At 45.3% G+C, this 16,551-nt stretch overlaps 1 protein-coding gene and 1 long non-coding RNA gene across 2 annotated transcripts in view; one reads left to right on the top strand and one right to left on the bottom strand.

Moving 5' to 3' along the window:
• LOC123384342 overlaps positions 1 to 16,551 on the bottom strand; it is a 32,943-nt gene that overhangs the window by 12,300 nt on the left and 4,092 nt on the right. The window contains exon 3 of the long non-coding RNA XR_006595291.1: positions 15,050 to 15,924. This is a non-coding gene — a long non-coding RNA (uncharacterized LOC123384342). The remainder of the gene's footprint in view (positions 1 to 15,049; positions 15,925 to 16,551) is intronic.
• Positions 5,779 to 16,362, top strand: LOC101085793 (signal-regulatory protein beta-1). Its single transcript, XM_045053800.1, has 5 exons — positions 5,779 to 6,029; positions 6,720 to 7,040; positions 7,609 to 7,947; positions 15,719 to 15,827; positions 16,344 to 16,362. The coding sequence occupies exons 1-5, from the start codon at positions 5,900 to 5,902 to the stop codon at positions 16,345 to 16,347; spliced, it is 903 nt and encodes a 300-aa protein (XP_044909735.1). The 5' UTR covers positions 5,779 to 5,899; the 3' UTR covers positions 16,348 to 16,362.

Here is a 16,551-nt window from a genome sequence, read left to right as displayed (position 1 = left end):
TAGATAGATAAAAGTTGGTGGATTGGTGAACTATAGAGTTCCAGAATAAAAAAAAAAAAAAAAAAAAAAAGAAAGTGGTGAGTGGCTGGTCAGACATACAAATCCAGAGTTCAAGGGCAAGGCCTGGGCCAGACAGGGAAATATGAGGATTACAGATACACAGATGGCAGAGTTTACACCTCTCCCTGGCTCCTCTTGACCCTCTAATCCCTCTCACCTCCTCCCCCCACCCCCCTGTTCCCTCCATTTCCTTCCCCAAGATGCATGCCTATTTCTTCCCATTTGTCTTAGCAGTTCGGCTTCCTGACCCCAACTTTCCTCTCCAGACTTACAGATCAAACCACCTGATGCTCTTGGCACACCCAAGACTTGCCGTGATAGCATGTGCCCTCCTTAGGAGGCATGGTTGGTTTCAAATTGTGCTCAGCGCAGGGTTTTACCAGCTCACACTCTGTAAGAGCGAACCACACCTTTTCTCCCTGAGTAGCTAAGAAATAGAAAAGAACACAGGATGGATGTATGTGTGGTTTCCAGTAGCCCTCTCCTCTGATGTATATGCCTGCCTAGTTTTTAGGACACTTCAAAAGGAAGGAAATATTTTGTATTTCTCTATGTCTCGAGAGATTGGCTAGTCACTTAGGCAGTGGAATCCAACTGTAAAGTCTTGCACTTGCAGTGAAATGAATGCCCCCAAAATGACTGTGTCCCTTCAATGTATAACTCAATGTCCCGACATAGGCCACCTCCCACAACTCTTTTCAGAACACGGAAACATTTGCAGACTACGATTTCCTTTGTTTAGGTGTTCCCATGGTGCTATGTCCTCCTTCAAGGACAGGTTTCTCAAATCTACCAGTCCCTGGAACAATACATTTTCTTTGTCCTCGAGCCATTTAGTCCAACTCAAAGGCTCTACATGGGGCGATCACCTTCTCTGAAGCCATATTTCTAATTATGCTAAACTACACATCACATAAAATCTACCCTCTCACCATTTTTAAGGGTACAAGCCAGTGGCCTCACGTACATTCACAAAGTTAGGAAGTCAGCACCACTATGCATTTCAGGAACTTTTTCAACAACCGAAGCAGACACTTTGCATCCATTAAACAAGAATTCTCCATTCCGTCTTCCCCCACAGCCACCGATAATCTCTATTTTATTTTTTTGTATCTATGAATCTGTCTCTTATAGATACTTCATGTAAGTAGAATCATATGCCTGTCCTTTTGTATTTGGCATATTTCACTTAAAGTGATATTTTTTTAGGTTGATCCATTGTATAGTACATATCAGACTCTCACTGCTTCTTAAGGTTGAATAGAAGAAGTCCATTGTATATATCTACATCAACACCTTTTATCCACTCATCTATGGATAGATATGAATTTTTTCTGCTACCTTTTGGTTATCATGAAAAATACTGTTATGAACAAGGATGGACAAAGATCTGAGTACATACCAGTAATTTGGGGGGTGTTTGCCTAAGAATGGAACATTCTGATCATATGGTAAATTCTATATTTCAATTTTAGTGAAAACACCAGTTTCCACAGTGACTGCACCATTTTTTATTCCTACCAATGATGTACGATGGTTTCAATTTATCCACAGCTTACCCAATCCTTTTATCCTGATTTTTTATTTTCTTGTATGTATTTTGGTTTTGCTTTATTTTGTTTTTGGTAAAAGCCATTCTCAGGGAAAGTGGTATCTCACTGTGGTTTGGATTTTCATTTTTCTAATGACTAGTGATGTCCAACATCTTTTCATGTGCTTACTCACCACTTGAATATCTTATTTGAGGAAATGTCTATTGGAGTCCTAGGTCCTTTTTCTCAACTGGGCTGTTCATTATTTCGTTGTTGAATTGTACAAGTTCTTTTTATATGCTGGTTATTAATCCTTTCTGAGACATATGCTTTGCAAATATTTCCTCCCATTCTGTGAGTTCTCTTTCACTTTTGATTTTGTCCTCTGCTGCCTGAAAGTTTTTTTTTTTTTAATTTACTTATTTATTTTAAGAGAGAGAGCACAGAAGTAGGGGAGGGACAGAAAGAGGGAGTGACAGACAATGCTAAGCAGGCTCTGCGCCACCAGCACAGAGCCCAATGGAGGGCTTGAATCCATGAACCATGAGATTATTACCTGAGCCTGAGTTAGGCACATACTGGACTGAGCCATCCAGGGACCCCTGCAACAATTTTTTTAAATTTTCATAAAGTCCATTTTAAATATTTTTTAGTTTGTTATGTTTGCTTTTGGTTTCTTATACAATACATCATTGCCAAATCCAATATCATAATTTTTCCCTACAGTTTTTTCTCTGAAAATTTGTTTGATGTATTGATTTATTGATTTAGCTCTTGTATTTAGGTCCCTTCATCCAATTTGAGCTCATTGTTCTATACAGAGTACGGTGAGGGTTCAACTTCCTTATTTGGATGTAGATATTCAGTTTTCCCGTGTTTCTTTTCATGTTGAAAAGATCACTCTTTTCCCCCACTGAATGGTCTTGGCACTCTTGTTGAAAATCATTTGACCATATATGTGAGAGTTTATTGTTAGGCTCTCCATTCAAGTCCATTGCTCTATATCTCTATTCCTTTTCAGTACTACAGTACTCTAATTATTATACTATGTAGTAGGTTTTTAAATCAAGGAGTATCAGTTTCCCAACTATTTTCTTTTCCAGGATTGTTTGGTGATCTGAGACCCTTGAAACTGCGTATGAATTCTAGAATGGGCTTTTCCATTTCTGCAAAAAAAAAAAAAAAAAAAAACTGCCATGGGGGTTTTGATAACAATTGTATTGAATCTGTAGATCACTTTAGGTAGTATTGACATCTTAACAATATGAAGTCTTCCAATGCACGAACAGAGGAAGTTTTTCCATTTATTTATGTCTTCTTTCATTTCTTTCAGCAAAATTGTTTTACACTTTTTGGTGTACAGCCTTTCATCCCCATGAAAACAATTTACTACTAAGTATGATATTAGTGCAAGTGGAATGGTTTGCTAATTTCCTTTTTGAATTGGTCACCACTCACTTAGAGAAATGCACTTGAGTCTTGACTGTTGATATTGGTTTTGACTGTTGATATTGGTTTTATTTTTCCTCTAAGATTTTATTTAAACTCAAGTTAGTTAACACCCACTGTAGTCTTGGCTTCAGGAGTAAAACCCAGTGATTCATCTCTAACATATGACACCCAGTGCTCATCTCAAAGAGTGATCTCCTTAATGCCCGTCACACATTTAACCCATCCCCCCACCTCTCTCCCCTCCAGCAACCTTCAGTATGTTCTCTGTATTTAAGAGTCTCTTACGGTTTGCCTCCGTTTTTATTTCATTTTTCCTTCCCTTCCCCTATGTTCATCTGTTGAGTTTCTCAAATTCCATGTACGAGTGAGCTCACTTGGTATCTGTCTTTGTCTGACTTATTTCACTTGGCATAATACCCTCTAGTTCCATCCATGTCGTCACAAATGGCAAGATTTCATTCTTTTTTTATTTAAATATAATTTATTGTCAAATTGGTTTCCATACAACGCCCAGTGCTCATCCAACAAGTGCCCGTATTCATATACATTGTATTATAGTATTTACTATGTATATTGTATGTTACTATATAGTATATATATTAGTGTATTATATGTATATAGTATTATATACATTGCATGTATGTATGCATGTGTGTGTGTATGTGTGTGTATATATATGTGTGTGTATATATATATATATGTGTGTATATATGTGTGTATATATATATGTGTGTGTATATATATATATATATATATATATATATATATATACACACACATACCACATCTTCTTTATCCGTTCATCAGTTGATGGATACTTTGGCTCTTTCCATAACTTGGCTATTGTTGACAGTGCCGCTATAAACATTGGGATTCATAAGCCCCTCTGATTCAGCATTTTTGTATCCTTTGGATAAATACCTAGTAGTGCAATTTCTGCGTCATAAGGTAGTGCTATGATTAATTTTTTTTAGGTACCTCCATATTGTTTTCTAAGGTGGCCACACCAGTCTGGATTCCCACCGACAGTGCAAAAGGGTTCCCCTCTGTTGGTTTCTTTTTTTCACATTTTATTTATATATAGCATAGAGATACTACTCCTTTTTCTTTCCTTCATTCTGCTAACTTCAGGTTTATTTTTCCTCTTCTTTTTCTGATTTCTCAAGGTCCATAGTTGTTAACTGCATTGTGATCTTTCCTCTCTTTGAGTGTAGGCATTACAGCCATAAATTTCCCTCTAGAGCTGCTTTCACTGCAGACTGTAGTTTGGGGAAGTTGTGTTTCCATTTTCATTCATCTCAAGGTGTTCTCTAAATTCCCTTGTGATTCCTTTTTGCTTAAGTTTTTATTTTTTAAGAAGGAGTTGTTTTGTTTCTATATATTTGAGAATGTCCAGTTTCTGGTTCTGTTGTTGATTTCTCAGTTTATTTCACAAACTATTTCACCAGTTCACTGCTTGAAAAGACTTTCTTCCAGATTCCAGTAAGTTGCCTGCTTCTTAGCCTGTATAACAATGGCTCATACAAAGGTTTTTTTATAGTAACTGGTTTCTGTAATAGTCTGGGGATACATATGTGGTAAAAAGAACAATATCCCCCCTTAAAAGAAGTCCATATTATAATACCCAGAGCCTGTGAATAGTTTTCTCTTACATGGCAAAAGAGATTTTGCAGAAGTGATTAACTCAAGACTATTAAATGGGGAGATTATCCGAGATTATCAAAGTGGCCCAAATATATTCACAAGAGTCCTTATAAGAATGAGGCATGGAAATCAAAGTTAAAGAAGGACAGGTGACAAGAAAGGCATGAATCTGGAGTGATTGGAAGATGGGAAACTATGAGAAAAAGATTGTGGGCAGCTTCTAGAATTTGGAAAGACAAAGACAATAACTCCAGAAGAAACGCAGCTCAGCTGACCCTTGATTTTAACCCAGCAACACCAATTTTGGACTTCTGACCTCAAGAATTGTAAGATAATAAGCTTCTGTAGGTTTTGGCATTAAGTTTTTAAAAGTGTTGCAATAGCATTCAGAAACTAAAATGATTACGCTATGAGGGGGAAAAAACCACATATTTTTGCATGTTTTACTTCTTATGAAACTACATGCTTCTGGTGTGTTTAAAGCTCTGCCCATCACTGTCTCTCAAGCATCCAGGCTGCTGGGACAGACCCCAGCATGTGCACGTGCTTGTGAAGGAGGGAAGTTGATCCATAGAGGTTCCAGAAGTTAAACACACAGCCCAGAAACTACATCCATCACTTCCGCTCACACACAATGGTCTAAAGAAGTCTCACGGCCCCACCTAATGCAAGAGACCAGAAAGTGTAACACCCAAGGGGCCAGAACGTAGACAAACAGGATCATTTGGCGAAGCACGACGCTTTCAGAGAGGGCTGGGGGCCATCCGCCTGCCGTGTGCCACATCACCGAATCTCTCTGTGTTTTGCTTTCCTCGTCTGTAATAGGGTCCCGTGTGACAGGCTCATCGCGAGGGCTACATGCCGTGTACACACAGCGGGCTGGGCTCACAGTGTGCACTCAGTGAAAGCTGTTGTGGATAAACACTTGAGCAGACGGACAGGATCAAACAAGGATCATAAGTAGCTGTTTTGTTCTCCCTCCAGGTGTGGCAGGTGAGACAGAACTGCAGGTGATCCAGCCCGAGAAGTCGGTATCTGTGGCAGCCGGACAGACGGCCACTCTTCACTGCACCCTGACCTCCCTGGTCCCCGCTGGGAAGGTCGAGTGGTTCAGGGGGACAGGGCCAGGCCGGGAGTTAATCTTCAGTTTCAGAGGAGACCCTCACTCCCCTCGAGTAACAAATGTTTCAGACGTCACAAGGAGAAACAACATGGACTTTTCCATCCGCATCAGTAACATCACCCCAGAAGACACGGGAACCTACTACTGTGTGAAGTTCCAGAAAGGGAACCCCGATGTGGAGTTTAAGTCTGGACCAGGCACCCAGGTCACCGTGAGCGGTGAGTATCGCTCCGTCCCCTGGTTGTGACGGCAAGTCAGTAAGAATGCCCTCCACCGTCTGAGCAACAGATAAGGATCAGGTGCTTTGGCGGGTGTCCCTGAATGAGCCCCTTCCACGGATCAGGAAAGTTGAGGCCTGGAGAGGTTGTGCTATTTGCTGAAGGCCCCACGTCTGGTAAACGGTGGGAAAATCTGGAACCGCGGTCTGCAGGTTCCCAGCTCTTCTCTTTTTCAATCCTGACCAGCCCTCTGGTTCCCAGGATGAGAGACTGAAAGTCTGGGAGACATGCTAGTCACAAGGCCCATCCTCACACCTGCCTCCAAATAGCACTCATGTCAATGTGTCCAGAATCCTCTACACTCAGCACTTACTAAGCACCTGCTATGTGCAAGCTCTGTTCTGGGTACTGGAGGAGGAGGAGGTGGACACTGAGAGTGACACCCACCAGAAATGTCCTTCCTGTGCCCAGATTGGTAGGAAGTCCCCTGGCAGAGAAGACAAGAGGGACTTTGAACTTAGGCTGGAATTGCACGCGGGCCCTGCCCCTGCCTCAGTCTCTGACACCGCCCTCCCAACACTATCAGCAGGGCTGGAAAATAATCCATGCGAGGGTTCTGCACAGTGTCACATACCTGTCGTTGGTGAGGATGCCCAGAGTCATGCTTACTCGTGAATGCTCCTCTTGTAGCCAAACCCTCTCCCCCCGTGGTGTCGGGCCCCACGGCCAGGGCCACACCTGAGCAGACTGTGAGCTTCACCTGCGAGTCCCACGGCTTCTCCCCCAGAAACGTCACCCTGAAATGGTTCAAAAACGGGAAGGAGCTGGCAGCCTCCCAGACCACCGTGGACCCAGAGGGAGACAGCGCTTCCTACAGCATCTCCAGCACAACCACGCTGCCGCTGGCCCCGGGGGATGTTCGCTCCCAGGTCACCTGCGAGGTGGCCCACGTGACCCTGCAGGGGGGCCCTCCTCTTCGTGGGACTGCCAACTTGTCCGAGACCCTCCGAGGTAGATGCCCGTCACCCCTGGCCCAAGCCCAGCTCCGGCCCCCAAGCCTCCCAGCCTGCCCCTCCCCCACTCCGTGCTCCCAGCCTTCCATCCCCTGGAACCTGCCTCCTGACAGACCCTCCCAACCACCGGGCACCCAGGGGTACCGTCACCTCCTCCTGTTTTAATGGCAGTTCCGGGTGAACACCTACCGTGCTAGGTAGTTTGATTTACTTTCCCATAGCCACTCCAATTATTGAGCACCTACTGTAATCCAGCCACTGTGTGCTTGGTGACTTCATGGATTTTGCTAGTTATTCGATTCCAAATGCATGCTGGGGGCTCGATTTCACTCATTACCCTAATAGGAGCTACCAGTAGGTACCTTGAGCACCTACTGTGTACTGGGCACTGTGCTTAGGGATTTCACTCGCATGCAAAGCCCACCCTCAGTGTTTGAGCACCAGCTGTATGCCTAGCACTGATCTGGGTGATTCCCTTGCTGCGTGGGGGGACCTAAGTTCTCTAGCCCCTCCCTGGTGATGTGTCTGTTCCATGAGGTCAGAGCTTCTGCTCTGTGCTGTTTCAGTTCCACCCACCTTGGAGGTTGCCCAGCAACCCGTGACAGGGGACCAGGTGAAGGTCATTTGCCAAGTGAAGAAGTTCTACCCCCAGCGCCTACAGCTGACCTGGTTGGAGAACGGAAACGTGTCCCGAACAGAAACGGCCTCGACGGCCTCGAACCTCATAGAGAACAAGGATGGGACCTTTAACTGGATGAGCTGGCTCCTGGTGAATTTATCTACCCACACAGAGGACGTGGTGCTCACCTGCCAGGTGCAGCATGATGGGCAGCAGGCAGTCACCAAAAGGCATATACTCAAGACCTCTGGCTACACCAAGGACCAGTGCACAGATGGAAACTCGGGTGAGCCTTGATGTCAACTAATCTGGCATTTAATTTTATATTTTCTTTTCTCATGGTAAAGTAGTTATTCATGCTCATTATAGAATAATCTAGAAGTCTATAGATACGAAGTAGAAATTTGCTGTGAGGTCCGGGACTTCCCCCAAAGCCTACATTCCAAGAATGACCACTGGTAAGAGTCTGGTACAGATCTCTTTAGATCTTTTGACATAACCACGCATTAGAGAAAGAAACAACAGAGGGAGGGAGATGATCTTGTTGCTAGGGTCTGCCTCCTCCTCCTTCACCTGACAGGGATTAAGTCACCATGCCAGGCCAGCCACCCCCTCCTCCCGATCTTTCTTACCCGCCTATTCTATATTCCTTCAGAACATTCTATTGTCACCCCAGCAAATGTCTGCATCCACCACTCTGAAATTCTGGAAGAAAGTCCAGAGGACCTGGAGTTTCGGTTTTCTGTTTTTATAAAGAAATATTTTTTAAGTTTATTGATTTATTTTCAGAGAGAGAGAGAGTCCCTGAGGACAGGGACCACCAGCCTGTAGAACATACACGTATTAGATATAGCAACTGGGCATTGTCCCAAGGACCTACGGAGTCCCCCTTTTATGACCGAAGTATACCTCATTTCTCTCTCATGTAACATCAGGAGCAGGTGGAGCCAGGATTCAAGGAGTCTTTGCTCCAAAAGACCTTTCAAAGGCCCACGTTCCTTCTATATGCACTATGACATCGCTGTCACTGCTGGGTCAACAATGGGTCACTGAGTGTCCATGTCCCTCCCAACTGGGAGAGTATAGATAGGAAGAGGAAAACAAATAACTTCTTTCAAAACTAGAGGTATACAGAAGTTGCAGAATTGTGTCCACTAATGACTTAGTCATGGATGCACATCCAGTTGCAAATAGAGTCTATAATTGTGTAGTCATGTGACTAATGACATTGGCTTTTCTACAAAACCAATATACCATTAGACACTTCATAAAATAATTTCCTACTATCATCTAAAATGGGGTCTATATTCAGATTTTCAAAAATTTCTTCTGTAACTTTATTTTGTGCACCTAGCTTGGTTTTAATTCATCTGTAAATGCTTGGAAGAACTTTCCTGTGAAACCACCTAGGCTGCCACAATTCTTTTTTTACTTGAAAATAATCTGAATGACTACTCAGATTCATCATTTTATATAGGATGCTTGGGGGCCCGCTGTGCTTTTGAGGAGTTTGGTCCATTTTCTCTGAGTTATCAAATTTCTTCCCACAGAGTTGCTCATAGTATTACCTTGATAGCCTGTTGATGTCTGTAGGGTCTGTAGTGACATGCTGTTTCATTCTTGATATAATGTGTTATTTTTCATATTTTTCACTGTCAAAATTGCTAGAAGATTTTCAATTTTATTGATCTTTTCAAAGAACCCACTTTTTAAAATTTTTTTTATTTTTTAAAATTGACATCCAAGTTAGTTAGCATATAGTGCAACACTGATTTCAGGAGTAGATTCCTTAGTGCCCCTTACCCATGTAGTCCATGACCCCTCCCACAACCCCTCCAGTAACCCTTAGTTTGTTCTCCATATTTATGAGTCTCTTCTGTTTTGTCCCTCTCACTGTTTTTACATTATTTTTGTTTCCCTTCCCTTATGTTCATCTGTTCTCTCTTAAAGTCCTCATATGAGTAAAGTCATATGATTTTTGTCTTTCTCTGACTAATTTCACTTAGCATAATACCCTCCAGTTCCATCCACATAGTTGCAAATGGTAAGATTTCATTCTTTTTGATTGCCGAGTAATTCTCCATTGTATAGATATACCACATCTTCTTTATCCATTCATCCATCAATGGACATTTGGGCTCTTTCCATACTTTGGCTATTGTTGATAGTGCTGCTATAAACATGGGGGTGCATGTTGTCCCTTCGAAACAGCACATCTGTATCCCGTGGATAAATGCCTAGTAGTGCAATTGCTGGGTCATAGGGTAGTTCTATTTTGAGTTTTTTGAGGAACCTCCATACTGTTTTCCAGAATGGCTGTACCAGTTTGCATTCCCACCAGCAGTGCAAAAGAGATCCTCTTTCTCTGCATCCTCGCCAACATCTGTTGTTGCCTGTGTTGTTAATGTCAGCCATTCTGACAGGTGTGAGGTGGTATCTCATTGTGGTTTTGATTTGTATTTCCCTGATGAGGAGTGATGTGGAGGATTTTTTCATGTGTCGGTCAAAGAACCCACTTTTGTTTCAGTGATTTTCTCAATTGTTTCTGTTTTCAATTTCATTGCTTTTTCTCCTCTTTTTTTTCCTTCACTTTCTTTGAATTGATTTTGTTCCTCATTTTTTGAAATTTGAACTGAGATTTTTTTTTTAATCTTTTTTTTCAACGTTTATTTATTTTTGGGACAGAGAGAGACACAGCATGAACGGGGGAGGGGCAGAGAGAGAGGGAGACACAGAATCGGAAACAGGCTCCAGGCTCTGAGCCATCAGCCCAGAGCCCGACGCGGGGCTCGAACTCACGGACCGCGAGATCGTGACCTGGCTGAAGTCGGACGCTTAACCGACTGCGCCACCCAGGCGCCCCTGAACTGAGATTTTTTTTTAATTTAAATTCCAGTTAGTTAACATACAGTGTAGTACTGGTTTCAGGAGTAAAATTCAGTGATTCATCACTTACATATAATACCGAGTGCTCAACACTGGTACCCTCCTTGATACACATCACTCTTCCAGCACATTCCCCACCTCCCTCCATCGACCCTTGGGTTATTCTCTACCATTAGGAGTCTCTTGTGGTTTGTTCCCTCTCTCTCTTTTCCCCTCTTCCCGTATGTGCATTTGTTTTGGTTCTTAAATTCCATGTATGAGTGAAATCATATGGCCTTTGTCCTTCTCTGACGGACTTCTTTCCCTTAGCATAATACACTCTAGCTCTATCCATGTTGTTGCAAATGGCAAGATTTCTTTCTTTTTGATTGCTGAGTACTTTTCCATTGTGTATACATATGTGTGTATGTGTGTGTGTGTATATATATATATATATATATACATATATATATACATATTCCACGACTTTACTCATTCATCAGTCAATGGACATTTGGGCTCTTTCCATTGTTTGGCTATTGTTGATAATGTTGCTATAAACATTGGGGTGCATGTATCCCTTTGAATCTGTATCTTGGTATCCTCTGGGTAAGTACCTAGTAGTGCAATTGCTGGGTCATATTATAGTTCTATTTTTAACTTTTTGAGGAACCTCCATACTGTTCTCCAGGGTGGCTGCACCAGTCTGCATTCCCACCAACAGTGCAAGAGGGTTCCCCGTTCCCCGAATCCTCGCCAACAACTGTTGTTACTTGTGTTAGCAATTCTGACAGAGTGAGGTAGCTTCTCGTTGGAGTTTTGATTTGTATTTCTCTGATGATGAGTGACGTTGAGCATATTTTCATGTGTCTGTTAGTCATCTGGATGTCTTGTTTGGACAAGTGTCTATTAGTGCCTTCTGCCCATTGTTGGTTTGTTTTTAATTCAAGTTAGTTAACATACAATGTAGTCTTGGCTTCAGGAGTAGAACCCAGTGATTCATCTCTTACAGATGACACCCAGTGCCTATCCACAAAAGTTCTCTCCTTAATGCCCATTGCCACTAGCTCATCCCCCCACCCACCTCCCCAACAGCAACCCTCAGTTTGTTCTATGTATTTAAAAGTCTCATTTGGTTCCCCCATTTCTTCATCGGATTGCTTCTTTAGAAACTGAGATTGATGCTAGACTTTTCTTTGAATGTCACACCTTGGCCTGCTTCTGTTTCCAGGGATTCAGGAACGCGAAGCCAGGGTACCTAAGCTGTGTTCTTCCTCCAGTCTGCTGACACTTAACTGCCTGCCTTCCTCCTCCACCTTTCAGAGTCCTCCTATGCTTGGACCTCATGCCATTTCCAGGGGTCAGGCATGCACTCGACCAGGAGACAAGTCCACAGCATCTCATCTTGACAAGCCTGGGTTTGGTTTTGAGACTTCTGTCTTACACTGGGGCACACACGAGGGCTGTTACTTCTAGTATTTCTAGTGTGCCTTAACTGGCAAGCTTGTTAGTGTGCTAAGGCTGCAAATAGGATTTTAAGGTTGGCTAAGTTGGCAGGCCAGAGCCAAGTGTAAGATGCTTCTGTGACCCTACGCACCAGGATGCCACTCCATGGACGTCCCAGGGCTCCGGCCACTGCCTTTCTGGGCCCAGTGCGTCTGATGTAAAAATGCACATCTTTCGGTCAATGGTACTGAGGTGTTTTATGATAGTCCTAGCTTAATGGACCTCCTTTCTCTCAATATGGCATGACCACGTGTGTTGCTGAGGCCTGGGGTTGGCTGGCTCTGTTTGGACAGAGATTCTGAGTCCTCTGATCTTTCTGGGTCTTCTTCAGGATGCCAAGTTCGCCTGCCCCATTTTTCCATCTTCCTTCACCGCTCAATTATGACACAGCACCTCTTCCTTCTTGTTTGCCTTTCTCTCCTTGAAGTATCCATTTTAAATCATGCCTCTCCCTTTTACTCCCATCTGCCCTTTTGAATGTCCCTGTCTCCTGGGGCACCTGGGTGGCTCAGTCGGTTAAGCGTCCGACTCTTCACTTCAGCTCAGGTTCATAATCTCACGGCTCGTGGGTTCAAGCCCACGTCGGCCTCAATGCTGGCAGTGCAGAGCTGGCTTGGGATTCTCTGTCTCCCTACTCTCTGCCCCTCCTCTGCTCGCTCTCTCTCTCTCTCTCTCTCAGAATAAATAAATAAATATTTAAAAATAAAATAAAACACCCCTGCCTCCTGATCTTAGGTTCGTACTGCTGTTGTGATAACTGGCACATGCTTAGTGACTTAAAACAACCCACATTCATTATCTTCCATTTCTAGCGTGGAATGTCTAAAATGGGTGGCTGGGCTGCGTTCCTTCTGGGGGCTCTCGGGGAGAGTCTGTGTCCTTGCTGTTCTAGCTCCTAGTGGCAGCTCCACTCCTTGGCCAAGGGCCCCGCACCCTCTGACCTCTGCTGTGGTCCTCACGCGTCCTGCTCCCAATCTCTGCGTGCCTCCTACACTTGTAAGGGTTTCGGTAATTAAGTTGGCTCCACTCCAAGAGTCCCAGATAATGACCCACTCAAGACGTTAGCTAATTACCACACAGTCTTTCTTGCCACGTAAGGTACCACATATTCACAGACTCTGGAGGTTCAGGGCCAACCCTTTTAAGTCAAGCACACTTTGAAACCCATTCCTAAGATCTGTGACCTGATGGGCAGGACACATTAAAATCTTTTCTGATTTCAGGGCGCCTGGGTGGCTCAGTCGGTTAAGCGTCTGACTTCGGCTCAGGTCATGATCTCACGGCTTGTGGGTTCGAGCCCCACATCGGGCTCTGTGCTGGCAGCTCAGAGCCTGGAGCCTGCTTTGGGTTCTGGGTCTCCCTCTCTCTCTCTGCCCCTCCCCTACTCACACTCTGTCTCTCTCAAAAATAAATAAACATTAAAAAAATTTCTAATTTCAGCTGGATTTAATATTGGCTGTGGTATTTCCATAACTCTCAGGCTCCTCGACTCGCTGCCCTTTGCTTCACCTGCCCTTTTCCTGTGGCTGGTGAGGGTAGGAAGACAGTGAAGTGACTGAGCTTTTGGATTTGGTGAATTTTCTCTTTTGTCTCCCAGAGATTTTGAAGGTTGGGCATTGTCTTCGAGGACTACTGAGAACCAGATTTCCATAGAATTTACTGTCCTTTTATTCTTTTTCCTTTGGGTTTAGAAGTTCTATTCGGAGATGAGTAACTAAGGTGCTGCCTTGTCCTCAGCAGACACAAGTGCCCTGAGGGCTTTGAATGCCCTGTCTCCAAAGTCCCTATCCCACATCTCAGTATCTGTCTCCCATCGTTCCCCATCACGGCCCTGTTCTGGCAAAGCAGGTGCACTGAAGCTGAGAATCCAGTCTTCTCTGTAGCGCCGATGCTCTTATGGTGATGGTGGACCCCATTATGTCCTTAGCTTTTTCTTCCCTCCGGCTCTAGGAGGTGTGAGTCTGCAATGTTGCCTGGATGTCCTCTTTCACACTTGACCTTTCAGGTGTGATTCACTGGTCTTAGTTTGCATCGTCTTTCTCTGAAAGGCATCAGCCCAGCAACACCCATCCAATCCCATAGTTCCTGTAATTCCCAACTCATTTCCAGATTGCCAGGGTACTCCCATCCTCCCATCCTGCCCCGCCACCAGGCTGGGGACCTCTTGGCCAGTCAGCTGACTGAGACCCGGGTCTGTCTCTGCACCTTAGAGCTGGGTTTCCAGACCCCTCCCAGACAAACTCCGCAGGTCACCTGCCTTGGGAAGCAGCCTCTAAGATATATGAGAAGGGGGACAGCTCACTGTGGAGTGCTGCCCGATTCACGTGCATGTGAGACAGGGAAGGAGGCAAGACTGGCAAAGGGAGATAGTGAACACAAGGCAGCACAGAAGAGTCATACTTGGACGAGCCGGATGCTATTTTTGACTTTTTAAAATGGAACGGAGGGGCGAAACCTCTGTACCTGCTCTTCCTCCAGGCCTCTGCTGCAGGCTGCCCTCTAGAAGCAGGTGCAAACATGGGCAATGCACCTCTTTCAACTGAGTATAAGTGCAGAAGGCCACCCAGTTGGGACCTGCCATCCCCCAACACACCAGGGGTAAAAATGATGGGTCACCGCTCCTACCTCTAAGATTATCCCATATATTTCAAAAACTCATTTGAATTTTTTTTATCCTTTAATATTTATTGTTGAGAGAGAGAGAGAGACAGAGAGAGAGAGAGAGAGAGTGTGCACGAGTGAGGGAGAGGCAGAGAGAGAGGGAGACACAGAATCCGAAGCAGGCTCCAGGCTCTGAGCTGTCAGCACAGAGCCCGACGCAGGGATCAAACCCACAAACCATGAGATCGTAACCTGAGCAGAAGTCACATGCTTAACCAACTGAGCTACCCTGGCTCCCCTTAACTTGAATTTCTTGATGCAAATCTAAGAGCAAAACCAGTCATTATAAAAAGGCAAAGAATCTGCAGCTATGCATCCAGATACAGTGATCTACGTCCAACAGAAAGATATCCTACCTGATGCTGGCACTGGGGTCCAGGTGGGCTGGATGGTGTTTGAAAGCCCTCCTGAGAGTTTCCTTGCCTCCCTCAGGTGTTGTCCAGCCAGCAGGTCTCGTGAGGTCAGGGCACTCTGAGAGCTCCCTCGGCACGTGAGAACATCGAGGCCTGAGTGTGGAACAAGCTGGGCAGACTGGCACCTCGGTCACCATGACACTGTCCTCACTGTACTCGAGGCTGGGCTGATATTCGTTGCTATGACCCTGAAAGGTTGAACACATCCTGGTCCAAAGACAAGGTCGCAGATTCATCCTACGGGACAGCAGTGAATGATTTCCCACTCATCCGATGACCCTCCGTAAACTATGAGCCTGTTGCCTTCTCAGAAAGAGAGCATCAGACCTGCCCCATTGGGTGTGGGGACAAGTCAGTAAAGCTCACTTGCGTGTTGTTGAGTTCTCTTTGTCTCCACCCCTTCCCTCCGGAAGGACACCCGGTAGCCTGAGAGGGGGTGAGCGAGATGAGGTACTTCTTATTCTGAATTCTGCCTCGAGCTTCTCCCAGGGGAGACTCATGAGCTGCAGAGCGTTGATGGGACCAGGTCTCCTCAGATGGAGTAAGTGGAGGCCCCTGGGAGTGGACTCCTGGATCCCTCTCTGATGCTGCCTCCTGTCCCTTCATTTCCAGATCGAGAACTGTCCACTGCACTCCTGGTGGCTCTCTCCTTGGGCCCCAAGCTGCTGCTGCTCGTCTCTGTCTCTGCCATCTATGTCCACAGGAAGCAACGGATTGACTGGTGAGTTATGGACAAGGAGGACAGCCCCAGGTCAGTCCCAGAAGGAGCCAGGTCAGTGGAAGGGGCAGCCCGCAGGTCACACAGGGTCAGCGCCCACCTGGAATAAAGAGCAGATGATACACCTTTGTCAAAACCCTCAGGAACTTTGGGGATCCCTCTGGGAGGTTCCCAGAAAGTGTGTGGGGTCCTGCAGGAAGTGGGGGAGGGGGGTCAAGGGCTGTCAAAAGATATGCACAGAGTCCTAGGGCTTCTGGTAAGGAAGTGGGCAGAGAGGTTGAATGAGGGCCACCTGGGTGGGATGATCCCTTGGAGAGCATCTCTCAAGTATTTGGGCACTAGGAGTCCACAGGAATGCTGTGGAATGCTGACGGGTGCCCGATGGCTGCTCTGAGGACGGCTCCCGCTCTGACCCTCCGTGGGACAGACTGGAGAGGATGGGGAAGGGGGATCAGGACTTAGGGAAGAAGCCCGAGGAGGCACAGTCCATGTCAGGGACCGCCTGTCCTCTCACTACAGGTGACCCAGGAGGAAAATAGCACCGAGGACATAGGAGACACGGGGAGAACATTTCTGGAATGATGAGCAGATAATGAAATGTGAACATGGGTCCACGGCTCCTTCCTTCCTCCCCTGCCACATGCCATCCTCGGTCTCTGCTGCCTCCTTCCTTCCCTGAGGGGCCCAGCCTAAGACCAGGAACAACTAGAAGCTTCCACAACCCTGC

The sequence above is a fragment of the Felis catus genome, chromosome A3 (genome assembly GCF_018350175.1).
Source record: "Felis catus isolate Fca126 chromosome A3, F.catus_Fca126_mat1.0, whole genome shotgun sequence".
Classification (NCBI taxonomy): Eukaryota; Metazoa; Chordata; class Mammalia; order Carnivora; family Felidae; genus Felis; species Felis catus.
The sequence above is the reverse complement of the archived record's forward strand: the minus strand, read 5'-3'. Positions and strand labels throughout refer to the sequence as shown.